Genomic DNA, 12,331 nt, shown 5'->3' on the forward strand with positions numbered 1-12,331 from the left:
TCAACGGCCTGGGTTGGGGCACACAGCGCGCCTGCAGTATCCCTCCCATGTTTGGGTTCCCTGGTCCTCGACCTTGGAGCAGCCGCAGGTGGGTTTGCGTTCACTCTCTGTGACTATGCAGCCACAGTAGGTGTAGTGCTGTCGAATGACCCAGACGCACATATTGATTGTATCGGAGAGGCGGATAGAGCTAGGAAGCTGCAGGATAGAGTTGGCTCGCTAGAGAGGAGGCGTTGTGTTAGTATATCTTGTGCTCTATTTGCAAACTTTATAGGATGGCTCAGGCATACAAAGTTGCGCTCTTTGAACACCTTTGGTGTGAAACTGTGAAGCGGTCTGTGGCTTTGGTATAAACACCTTGGATTCTAAAGAGACGATTCGTTCGAAGAGCTGGAGCCTCTCAACAAGTAAAGAAAGCTGGTCAATGTGGAGGCTTTTGTCGAATGTTGCTGATGATTGCTAAAGCTGGATGAAGCTTGTGATGAGATATCGAGAAACGAAGCAGGTATGCTCGTCGTTTATATAACTTGCGGAATAAAAGATGAAAGCCTCGGGGACTGCGTAGAGGCTGTGAATTGGCATTGTTTGCTCAAGTTGGAGTTCGTCCTCGCCCGAGCATAAAGCCCCCTTCAGGCACCCTTGAGGCAGATTACACACACCAAGACGTCAACTGATGTGCAGTGTATCGTTGTTGGTTGTTTGCTTCCTCTATTTCGGGACTTGCCAGACGCATGTACACTGCCGTTAGATGCACATCAGGACGAACCCGGGAGGAACAACAGGTCGGGGAGCCGACGCAGATTATGTTGTTAGTCGACGCCAATGGGTGCTCGTATACGCGGCCGTTGGTCGATGGTGTGCCGCCGAGCTGTGTTAGCTGGAGTCGAGTCTGCTCTGCGGCAGGCGCGAGGATTCAATCTGTCTGCCTTCTGGCCTGTTCTCTCGCCAAGGGGCATTTTTTTTTTCCTATTCCTCGAGACGGGGGCAGGAGGCAGTGTGGCGGGATGAAATAGCTTTGGCCTCTGGGCCTTTGGGTCGACCTGGAGGAATGAATAGGCATCGCAGCACCGGCAGTTTGCGCACAAGGCCATGCCAAAGGATGTCTGCGCGGGCCCCCAGTTGTGGGCGTACCCGGTCGGCAAGGCCTCGAGAAAAGGTCAGAACCAACAACGCTTCCGCGCCTGGCCCCCTGGCCCATGTCCATCCATGTATGTGTGTCTGTATGTACGCATGTACCTGTATGGATGCGTGCATAGAGACTTGTATGCAGTGTCTACACCCATGTAGCTAGAGAGCAGCAGGCATGTGGTCGAAGAATCTTTCGCATCTCTTGATCAAAGGTGTGTGTGTGTGTGTGTGTGTGTGTGTGTGTGTGTGTGTGTGGTGGGGGGTCTGTTGGGATGGTAGAGATTGGTTTGGCTGTGGGTGGAGAGATGCAAGAGAACTCGAACAAACACTTGAGGAAGGGGAAGAAAGTGGAGGCGATTCCATCTAAGATTCACCTCAAGGCCTAGCCCCCACCGGGCCTACAATTCGAGGGCACCATTGCGAGGCGTCAGGAGCTATTACTATGCAGCAGCCGCAATCGGTGCCGTGATGGCTTTGAGGTGTACCGCTGTAAGCTGTTTTACAATGGATAAGCTTACGGCTTTTGATACAGCTTTTGACGGAGATTTAGGATGGAAATGTCACCAGCCACAGACGTAGCCAAGTCTAGGCCCTGACGTTGATGTTGATGGTACTAGTATTGAGCGGAATTTTTGTACAGTTTCGCTCTCTTCTTCTGTAGCTCTCACCCCCTTCTTCATTGTTCGCCATGACACGCCCTCCCCCCTTTACTTGTAGAGCGGCGTTGGCCGCGCTACGTTGAAGATCCAGCGGAAGAGCTATTCGACTTACATGCATGCCCACACGCTAAAAAGCCCTGGCAAGATCGCGAGCAGTGGAGCCGCAAACATGCTGTGTAGTACTATTGAGACCCCTTTGTGTGCTAGACAAGATGGGGGAGGATGGAGGGAAAGAGAGAGAGAGAGAGAGAGAGAGAGAGAGAGACGGGAAAATACGCCTTGGATGCATGTAGCCGGATCGTTGTACCACGGAACAAAAGCCAAGTCTAGGAGCCGGGGGGATTCGATGGCGGATAGCCTAGGAGCGAGTGCCGAGAGGAGCAAGACACGAACTCTTTTCAGCCCAAGGAGATGAGTTAGTGACTTGGTGCCTCGAGAAGTGACATGCGGATTGGAGGCCCATGGAGAAGCAAGTGGAGAGGATCGCGGGTACATACGCCATGGCTTCTACGAACAGACAAAAAAGGAGAGCTGGCTCCTCCACAGAATTGCAACATTGATAGAAAACCGCCACTGCTGGATGCGTGATATTGCTGCCCGGCGTCGGGAAGAAGCCGCCAACGCAACAGGAAAAACGGGACGCGCGGGTCACACCAGGAGCCATCATCAACAGCCACTTTCTGGTTACGACCTGGCGCGTTCACCGAAGTGCCAGTGTCACCAGCTCCAACGTCCAGAGAGGCCCAGGTTTGCTGTGAAGGGGGGGTTTGATTTGGCTTGGGCCTCCTCTGTGGGACTGACCCGGAGTGGTACCTGTACATTTTGGTAGCTTCACACGGTCCCCCCCCCCCCTGTCGGAGGGAGCAAAGAGCCTAGCCAGGCCATTGATGCTGGCTGTGGCTGGCAGAAAGAGCCGGCGAACAGGTGAGCAGCCTCTGATGCGTTTCCCGCATCCCAATTGGAAGTGTGTGCTGTTGTTGGTCGTGCCGGTTGCCCAGCCGGGCAAGGCGGCGTTGCCCGTTGCGCCTCTAAAAAAGTCGACGGGGGGTATCACAAGCGTTAGACGCCCTGTGGATCCAAGGAGGGATGTCGCACATGATCCGCAGCGATTCAGCGTCTTAATCTGCTTGAAGGATGGGCTGTTGAAGCTCTCGTGGATACACCACCTGGTAGCTGCATGTACCTCGACGGTACTATTCGCTGGTAGGTACTGCTATATGCCTGGGGCACCACGGAGAACAAGGGCAGCAGGCTCGGCTTGATGTAATGTCGGCAGCGTCCAACAGCGAAAATGATTCTAGATTTTCACTAATCGATATCATTTTCTTCATTAGGATGAAAAGAGAAGCGCCACTCGCTTCTAGTATGTAATAGCTCAGCTAACTGGGGTCTCCATATGTACACACGCCGAGGAGGGAGAAGGGGGAAAAAAAATCTCTTAAGGCGCAATTTGTTGCTTGATCCAGCTTTAACTGGAGACTTGATGTACACGAGCGTATACGTATGGACTTGCATTGATCAATGCATTTTGCCTTGACAAGACCTGAAACCCATCGTCATGCAGCCAGTCTTGTTTGCAGTCTGTGTGCTGCTCTCCGGCCACAGCCTTCTATTACTGGGCAGAAGTAATCAGCTCGAAATCTGTCAGCCTGAATGAATGCCTGAACCGCCAGTCTGGGAGGCCTTGACTCGTGGGGCCAGACTCGGCTTCCATCATCCAGTGCATTTAGGAGGCCGATGCTGTCGGGGGCCGCATATTGCCTGGGCAGCACTATCATGTCCCAATACGGAAGAGCAGGGTTACATCATTTGCTGGAACGGGCTTATTGGATCACACATTAGGCTTTCAAACATTCCCATCTTGAGCAGTGCGGCTCCCGGCCACGTCACGCCGTCGAAAAAAGACCAAAAAAAAAAAAAAAGGCCTAAATACCTTCTTTACAGAGGCCATGAAACAAAATGCATTGTGGCAGTGGAAAAGGCCGCTTCGTTGGTGGATAAAAACCCTGCTGCGCCAAAAAGCCCTCTTTTTCTGCCCCAGACCTATTGTACTGCATGTAGCTCATTACATGTGCTAGTTGACAGCAAGAGGCGTCTGGGTATCACGGCTCAACTACGTGCCTGGTAGCTGGCCCTAGCGATGAAGAATCTCTGCATCTGGATTGGAGGAGCGCGCAGTTGCAGAACCAACAACAATGATTCTTGTGGGCTGTGGCGTTGACGTCGGCTGCCGCTAAAAGGCACGACTTGGAACCAGGATTGGCCCCCGTCAAGCAAACCTCGGGCGGGGGCTTCGGGAGCTTCAGCAAGAGGAAGCAACTTGGAGCAATACGACGTCTAGGGTTAGCCGGCGATCAGCAGTATCTGCTGTATAGACGATGCCGTATTATGTGTTATAACGGTGCCTGTATATGGCAATATGCAGCGTCATCCACTGTAAGTGCCCCCAGTCAAGGCTGCCGAAGCGAAGGGCTCAAGGATCTTTTGTTGCTGCAGTGCGGTAATGCTGTTTATTTGCCATGGGGGTAATACCGCAGCGTTTGTGCTCATGGAGAGGCCGAATATGTCCGACGGGCACCTGAGGAACGACCATGGCAAACATGCTGCAGCCCAGATCCGACGTCGTCTAAGGTCATGTATCCACACCATGCAGCGTCTTATTCGCAAGTCCGTCCAATGTTCGCGCAGCCTCTGCCGCATCCTACTCCGACACGGCAGGATGCTCTCGTTGGGTAGAAATCAAATCCTTGATACCGTGCATTGCTCCTCTTCATTTGCGGATTGAGCCAGTAGTCTTGGAGCTTGCCGTGAGAATGGTGGTGTTGTGCAGCATATGACTCCAATCCCCATCCCTAGTGCTTGTACCTACATGTACAACTTTGAACATGCATCTACACAATAACATCAAACACCATTAGTCATCTACTCCGTCCAGGTAGACTCCGAGGCCCAGATCCTGCTTCGTGCCTGGTGCAGGCTGAAATGTGGCTTTGCGCTTTCATGTCAGAAAAGGTAACCCGTGCCTGGTTCCTGAGCCGAGCCTCCCCAAATTTCCCCAGCCTGCCAATGAGCGCGCCGAAGCCGCTTCTTACACCACGTCTCTGTTGCTCTGGTCTTGGTCGAGCCGCGCCAACAGCGCAAAGAAGCCCTGCGCCGCGCTTGTGGACGCCAACGAGGGCAAAGAGGGTTGAAAGGAGAAGAAGGAGAAAAAGACACAGCCGCCCAAGCGACCATGCAGGTATTTGCTGCCAACATGGAGAGGCAGGCGATACTTGGAGATGAGGCGCTTCCAGTTGGCGGCGGTGGGTCTCGCGCCTGGGCCGCCATTGGCCAGGCGATGGCCCGTCAGCCTGGGAGGCCAAAGAGCCTCCGCACGCGCGGCTGTGGCCAGCGGCTCGAGCCTTTTCCTCCATTCACACTTCGACAACCAGCGACCAGGGATCTCGAGGCGCCGCGCCAACGAACCGCCCTTGGAGGCTCACAGCGCAAGACAACAAGCGCAGCGCGTTGGCCTCGCTCTCCCGACTTCAACCTCATGTCGTCATCCGGCGATGGTTCTGGCCAGTCTGGGCTGCCAGCGGCGGCGCTGATGGGTGGCTGAGGGGGGATTCGAGGTTGCATTTGCGTTGCTCGAGCTGCTGTGTTAGATGCCAACTGCGGTTGTTGATGGCCGCGTTACGTCGCTTTTCCAGCCCATGGTCCTGTCGTCTCTGACGATTCCAGTACCACCACTATCGCTTGTACTGCTACAACGTCAGTCAAGCATGCTTCTTGCGTTGGTCCTCGCGCTTGCTGGGTTCGTCCGGTCTACAAATCCACGCGGGCGGTGCCGCGAAGGATGGAACAGCACCATCGGACTGAGACTCTGATGCATGCCTGCAACTTGTTCCACCCCCCCTTGGACATGATGTGTGGATTTGGCATGACTCTCAATCTCTCAATTGCATCAATATCAAGCTCTTCTCCACTCCGGCCCGACGTGCTTGCTTGTCATGGACACAAGTGCCATTCCCAAGCAAGGACTGGGATTCCGATCAAGGTGGTGGCGTGTTTACGGGATAGCCCGCTCTTCTGCGTTTGTTGGTTGTGGCCTGCAGCTGCAATGAGTTGTGATGAACCCATCCATTGACTAGTCTCCGGTGAGGTACTGCCGACGATAGTTTATACAACGATGGTACTAGTCCTCCGAGCACATGCCGCGGCCGCATTTACGGCCCCCTGAACCCAATGTCTGTCTGCCTTTTGTTCTCCGCCTCGCTGCAAGGTCGAGACTGTCGAGCTTCCCAACAAAGACCACCCGGGCTTGTGGCGTCATGTAGGTAATTGCTAATCTCTCTCTCATCAGTACTAGTTGCTAGTTTCATTGAGGCACTTATTGCTATTAGCCGCGATTGTCTACCACTCTCATTGATTACACGGCCTGTAGGTCCTCGAGGAGGCTGGTCGATTGTTGCACATGAAGGACTGGAGGACGCGGCCGACGATGCGGCCGATCCCTCACCTACGGCTCTCGAGATCTTCCCGTCCAAAAGTCAATGCGGCCCTTCATGCGGCCTTTGTAATTGCCGCACTCGGCAATTGAAGCCTCGCGGCCCAATTCATGACCGTCTCCGAGCAAGATGATCCTTCCATCAGCCCAGATCAGCCGACAAGCCTTTTAGACACTTACAAGAGATACTAGCCGTGCAATGGCGCAGCAATACTTGTACCTTTCTCAATGTGACCTGCAAGGCATGATTCAATTGCCTCACGATCGGGGCCAACACTTGTCTGAGTGGCATATGGCCATATGGCTCCTATGATGATGCCTACCATGACAGCTGGTTCCACCTGTGGCTCACAATGATCCAACATCCACACACAATTTTCCAGCAGCTTGAATCCTAGCACCTTTCACAGCAGTCAAGTGACTATTTTCCTGTTGAAATCTGCTGATATCCTTCCATGAGACGTGGGCTAAGATAGTGTTGCACGGGTTAATAACAGCCCCGGACCAACAAGCAACACGTTCGATACTTTGAAGCAGCAGCTCTATCAGATCTCCATTCAACTGCTTAATTCTGTCTACCTAAGCGTGTTGCTACCAATATATATGGTTGACTGAATTTACAATTGCTCAGCTACCTGTGGCTCTTACACAGGCATCACTCTTACTTGAAGTGCTGTCAAGTATAAGCCAAAGCCGTCTAGCATTGCTACCATCCAGCTGGCTGATTGACCATGTTGTTTTATCAGGTATCAATTGACCAGGGATCTGACAACGCTAGATCAAAAGTCGATACGAAGACCACTTCCTATCATGGCGTTGATCACCACACCCCATATGCCCTTCTATCACGGCTGGATAAAGGAGACATCGTGCCTAACCTCGGAACTTCTGCGAGGGAATCGAATATTGGGGGCTGGATAGTCTTGGCTGCAGAACAAATGTCATCAGTGCATGTCTAGATCGACGCCATGCGTGCTTCGATTTCTAACGTCTTCAGGAAGGAATTGACTCCATGGTCTTGGGCAGATGCAGATGCCATCCATACCATCCCACATCGGCCGGAGCAGCTGCAAGACTAGACCAGAAACGCCCTTCCGGGAAAACCAACGGCCAACAAGCAAAAAGTATTAGGCCCTGGGCTTACCGCGCGTATTGCCAGCTAAAGAAGCGCGGGCGCCCGTCTACACGATATCCAACAGATGGAATGAGCATTTTTTTTCTATCCATGAAGCGCAACACTTTGGCGGCTACGTTGAGGTTGCCATCCATGCCGAGCATCTCGATGCGACGCTATTAGGGCCCCGAGTGGCGGAACCAATCAGAGGCCGATTTAAGCGCTTGCGATTACCGCTCGCGGTAAACTCGACCCACTGAGGCTTCGAAGAGCTTAAACCGAAATGGGGCTTTAGAGCTGAGAAGACGTACTTGGAGATGTATAAGCGGCTCAGGGGGACAACCTCATGTCAACAGACGCCAGCAAAGTACGGCATGTTGATACGACAAACTAGCCAATATTCTAGGGATGCTAGCATGCCGAGAGCCAATACATGGATAGGTTTAATGAGCCAATATTCTTTACGTTATGAACGGAGCTATTCCACCGTTGGAGCTAGTCGAGACAGGAAGTAATGGCAGACCGGCAGACCGGCCCGATGCAAAAAGCACCATAGAGACTTAATTGCGCAGAAAATGACCTTGTGCATGGTTGAATCTGCATCTTGAGCGAGTTCATCACCAACAGAATGATTCATTTGGTTAGATTCGAACAGAAGTTCGACCGATAAACCTGTATCTGCACCAAGGGTGTCTTATACACCCCCCTCTCGAACGATGGATGACATGGCAACGTTGAGACTTTCTCCGAAGCCCATATCTTTCCGATCAAGGTATGTTTCTGCCCACTACTCATGCATGCAGGCATGTAGATTACGTATAGTCTTGTTCGTATTTCGGAAGGCCGGACGGAAGGATCAGAAGTTCCGCTCAGTTCTGGAGTTTTGACGATAACCCCCGATGGATCAGGGAGCTCAGCCTATAACGTCAATTGTTGTGCGCTCATATTTTGTTTCTGAGCAAGTTTTGAAACTCCATATAACCAACAGCAGCACTGTATTATCAGGTATTCTGCCAAATTGTCTCATCGGTTGGTGATGAACATGTTCTTTCATTTAGCCACGGTTAAAACAGCTGGTGTACACCATATATTTTAAAATAGAAGTACTAAATGTTTTTTTTTTTTGATGGCGGACATGCGTGTTGGACTTTGATGCGTTTTGAAGCACATCTTTTTTGAGCAATTTTTCATCGCTGTAAGTAAATGGTATGCGGACATTGCGTTGCTCCAAGCTAACTCGACGTCAGCTACGGGCACAGAGAGCAGACTGCTGGAAGGCTCAAGGAGCGCAAGGGGCATACGAAGACAATAATAGTTCAACCATGGATAATCGGCTCGTTGCGAGGAATCTTTTCTCTTCACTTGTTCAAGTCTCGGATGTTGCCCATATACAAGACCATTTCTTCCCAAGGTGATACGGTTCGTGGATGAGACGACAATACGTCGTCACGAACGCACTGTATTGACGAATCTCTAAGAGGATTTCTCCAAATTCTAGATGAGTAAAGATTATTGCTCGAGCAAGTATGTCTCTCTTCATCCGCGACCAAAGCTAAGATAGTCACAGACTCGAAGAGAGAGAGGTACGCCATCGTCCTTATGCGACCTCAACATGCGCTCTACAACTTTTACGAAAATAGTCGACTCTATGAACAACAGGGTGGTGATCAATTCAGCTGACTAGCCATCTATTCCTTTGTGATATCTTTTACGAGCGCTTAAGACACAACAAACGGAACGACACTGCGCAGGCTGTGAGGTTGGCTTGCCACCAAGGTCGCTTGACCTCAACAGACTCATATATATGGGGAAAATATAGTCACGAGTAAGTTGTGCTGATGGCATTGTGCGAAGGCATCTTCAATCTTCCATATACAATTGAAGAGAAGTGGCTCAAGTGAGTCTATACATCTCTTGACTTGGGATCAATGCTGAGAGAATTTGCAGATTTGAAGAGAGAGAGACTTACTTCATCTGTGAGCCACTACAAGATTGTAGAGAATATACCATCGCCTCTCGTTAGCTGCCCATATGGCATTGGCCAAGGCTTCGATAGTTGTGGGCAAGGTCAATCGCTTGGTCGCCGCCTTATGGTCCGCTTTGCTGCGACACAGAGGTATGTCTGCTTGTTACTGCTTTCTCTTTGTCCCCATTGTCCATTGCTTCTTTGAGTATTATGAATACTTGCTATTACAGTAGACACTGACCATGATTTTTAACTTGGTCAAGCCTAGCTTCCAAGCTCCGTTCAACCGGATACAAAGAGGGCTAGCACTCTGTCCTTCATGATGATCGTCACTGACATTGACGGTAGCTTTTAGCCGCGACCAGCCATTACAAGTTCACCGCCGCTACCCGCACTTTGCTTCATCCCATTGTCACTGCAAGACTCCAATCTTTTGACACTTCACATGCCAATTGGGCATAGCGAACGATGCCACACTCGGCCAGCTTCGGAACGCAAACATGGCCCTTAGTCCCACGAAGATATATCGGGATCGAAAGTGGCATGACCCGGCACGGATATAACGTCAAAAACACAACCCCAAATCTTCAAGAAGAAAATTTTTATATCCCTGAAATGCCAGAGATCTAGAAACAATCCAGATCTTGTCTCCCCCCGCATTCTGCTCTGGCCCACCACAGGAACCCGAGGCCAGGCACATGGCAGCGCTGGGGTTGGCATGTTTTTTTTTTCCCCGACATGACATGCGGTTCCGAAAAATCCCTTTGGCTGCCGGGACGGGCATCCAATAAGCCTCCAGCATCAGCCGGGGACTACGGTGCCTACCCCGGATCGATTTGCGATTCTGCAATACTGCCGCCCGAGCATCAAGTGGAGCTCGGCTTCCGTGATATTGCAACTCCATCTTTTGACATTTGAATCCTCGCGCGCCGTCAATCACAGGCTCCGGGCCGCCTCATCCAAAGGTGAAGATGCGCCCCCCCGCCCCCCCTGTCATTTCGGTAAATCTCTGGCTCTTTTCTGTTTTTTTTATGCCTTTTATGCAAACTGAATACGGCAACTTTGCTTTAACCCCAATCAGCGCTAGGGCTGTTTGAAATTCGCACGTGGGCTCTCTTATCTCCAGTTGTCGTTGCCGCGAAGACCGCCAGGCCGAAAGAACCGGGAGAGCAACGCACCCTGGGAGAGAGAGAGAGAGAGAATGAGACCTACTACCTAGTTGGCGTGGGGGGGACAATCTCTATCATTGGCGCTGCTAGGGGAAGGGGGCCATACCAGTAGTTGCATGAAGAGCAACGCGAATTGGCCCAACCGCTTCCCTGCCATTGTTCACTGATATGCAGCAGGCAACGCGAAGGCACCGCTCTGGACCCAATGGCGAGGCAGCGAGGGCCACCGCTTCGCTTCAGAAAAGCCTGAGAGGGTGGGAACGCGTCAGGTTCACATGATGGAGATGGAGTGTGTAATTGGGCTCTGAGGCAAAAAGGGCTGGGAGGCGAAATGCCGTCAAGTGAGTGAGTTGGTAATCCAGTATGTCGTCAGATCAGATCCTCGGCCACGTCTCGTCTCAGACCCGCGTCCCAATGACATACGGCAGCGCCGTCTCTGTGCTTATACCATCATCCCCATGACAATCTCGACATCCGTGCTCCCGATCTTGCGCGGGTCCCCCGTTCTTGTAGGGATTGACGGCCTAGCGCCAGTAGCGGCTGTCTAGAGTTACGTACGTACCTCCTTGAGCTACTTGCACGAGTTTGCTGTGACACGAGTGCCGAAAGTCTGCGAGCATAAAGAGCACGCCATCCGCTGCTGGTTCTATCCATGTTGCTTTCTTTCTTGCTCCTTGTTCCTCCATCCTCCATCGAATAAATACTTTCAGATTTCCTCTTCTTCTCTTGCTGCCAAACACATCTTGTGCAAGCTCTCTTCCGTGTCTACAAACAACGACTCTTACCATAACTCAATCTACCTCTCCATTACCAAACAATTTATATACATACACACACCCAAAATCTCCAACATGTCCATGGACTTTGCCCGTGCCGCTCTGGCTGAGCGCCGACCCTCCTTCTTCCTCTCATTGGCACCCACTACTTCATCTTCCTATCCTCAACCCGACAGACGACCCTCAGTCACCGAGACCCCAGCCAGACCCCGACGGGCCTCCATCAGCTCCCCAACCGGCCTCCGAGTCCTCAAGCTCAGCCCCGTCTACTACGGCGAGCACATTGGCCAGAACAAGGACGACTTCTATGACGTCGAGGCCTCTCCGGAGCTGGCGCCCTCATCCTTCCTCTCGCTCGCGCCGGCCACCTCTTCCTCCTATCCTCAGATGCCCTCCAGCCGCTCCGCCGAGACCCCCGAGAGGCGACGCTCCTCGTCCAGCTTGAGCTCCACAACCGGCTTCAGGGTGCTGAAGCTGGGACCCGTCTACTGGGGTGAGCACGATGGTGACCACAAGGATGACTTCCACGACATTCCTACTTCTCCTTAAGACAGAAGCCAAGCAAGGGCAAATCAACATGAACACATTTGGAAATTTAGCGTGATCTAATTTTTTTTTTATCTCTGTCTATTTGGAATGGAGCGAGCGAAGCTACTGTTATCATTACACTTGAAAAAAAAAAAGTTTTTCGGCAACGTACACACAAAAAACAAGTCCAAAGCTGCATGAAATGACTCGAGGGAGAGGGAATGTTCGCTCTCTTGGCATCTGGCGCCTTTTCTTTAGCGCCCTGTACGGCTTGGCTTGGCAAATCTCCCTTTTGGAATCAATGGTATGGATGGATCGATTGGAGCGACTTGGGGGGTTTTTTTTCCCTTCTCTCATTTTTTTTCTGCGATTTGGCCAATTGGCTGGGGGAAAAAAAAGAATGCAACAGTTTTGAACAAGCGTCATGTAAGGCCTATTTTTGGGTAACCACACTTTAGTCTAGAACAGATTGTACTACAAGAGGCAGATCTTGGAGCAAATT

The 12,331-nt window shown here is 51.6% G+C and overlaps 4 protein-coding genes across 4 annotated transcripts; 3 read left to right on the forward strand and 1 right to left on the reverse strand.

The window, feature by feature from the left end:
• TrAtP1_006451 (uncharacterized protein) lies at positions 1-2,608 on the reverse strand (the record flags this gene model as incomplete). Its single annotated transcript, XM_066113134.1, has 2 exons — positions 1-219; positions 2,285-2,608. 2 exons carry the CDS (start codon positions 2,606-2,608, stop codon positions 1-3), a joined length of 543 nt encoding a protein of 180 aa, XP_065969220.1.
• A 2,411-nt stretch (positions 2,609-5,019) lies between these two features.
• On the forward strand, positions 5,020-5,388 carry TrAtP1_006452 (uncharacterized protein; the record flags this gene model as incomplete). Its single annotated transcript, XM_014083045.2, has 1 exon — positions 5,020-5,388. The coding sequence occupies one exon, from the start codon at positions 5,020-5,022 to the stop codon at positions 5,386-5,388; it is 369 nt and encodes a 122-aa protein (XP_013938520.1).
• Positions 5,389-8,289: 2,901 nt separating this feature from the next.
• TrAtP1_006453 (uncharacterized protein) lies at positions 8,290-9,793 on the forward strand (the record flags this gene model as incomplete). The annotated part of the gene is made up of 7 exons (XM_066113135.1): positions 8,290-8,325; positions 8,556-8,585; positions 8,638-8,801; positions 9,210-9,215; positions 9,338-9,366; positions 9,414-9,506; positions 9,705-9,793. 7 exons carry the CDS (start codon positions 8,290-8,292, stop codon positions 9,791-9,793), a joined length of 447 nt encoding a protein of 148 aa, XP_065969221.1.
• Positions 9,794-11,376: 1,583 nt separating this feature from the next.
• Positions 11,377-11,850, forward strand: TrAtP1_006454 (uncharacterized protein; the record flags this gene model as incomplete). Its single annotated transcript, XM_014083046.2, has 1 exon — positions 11,377-11,850. The coding sequence occupies one exon, from the start codon at positions 11,377-11,379 to the stop codon at positions 11,848-11,850; it is 474 nt and encodes a 157-aa protein (XP_013938521.1).
• Positions 11,851-12,331: the final 481 nt, after the last annotated feature.

This window comes from Trichoderma atroviride, chromosome 3 (genome assembly GCF_020647795.1).
Source record: "Trichoderma atroviride chromosome 3, complete sequence".
Lineage (NCBI taxonomy): Eukaryota > Fungi > Ascomycota > Sordariomycetes > Hypocreales > Hypocreaceae > Trichoderma > Trichoderma atroviride.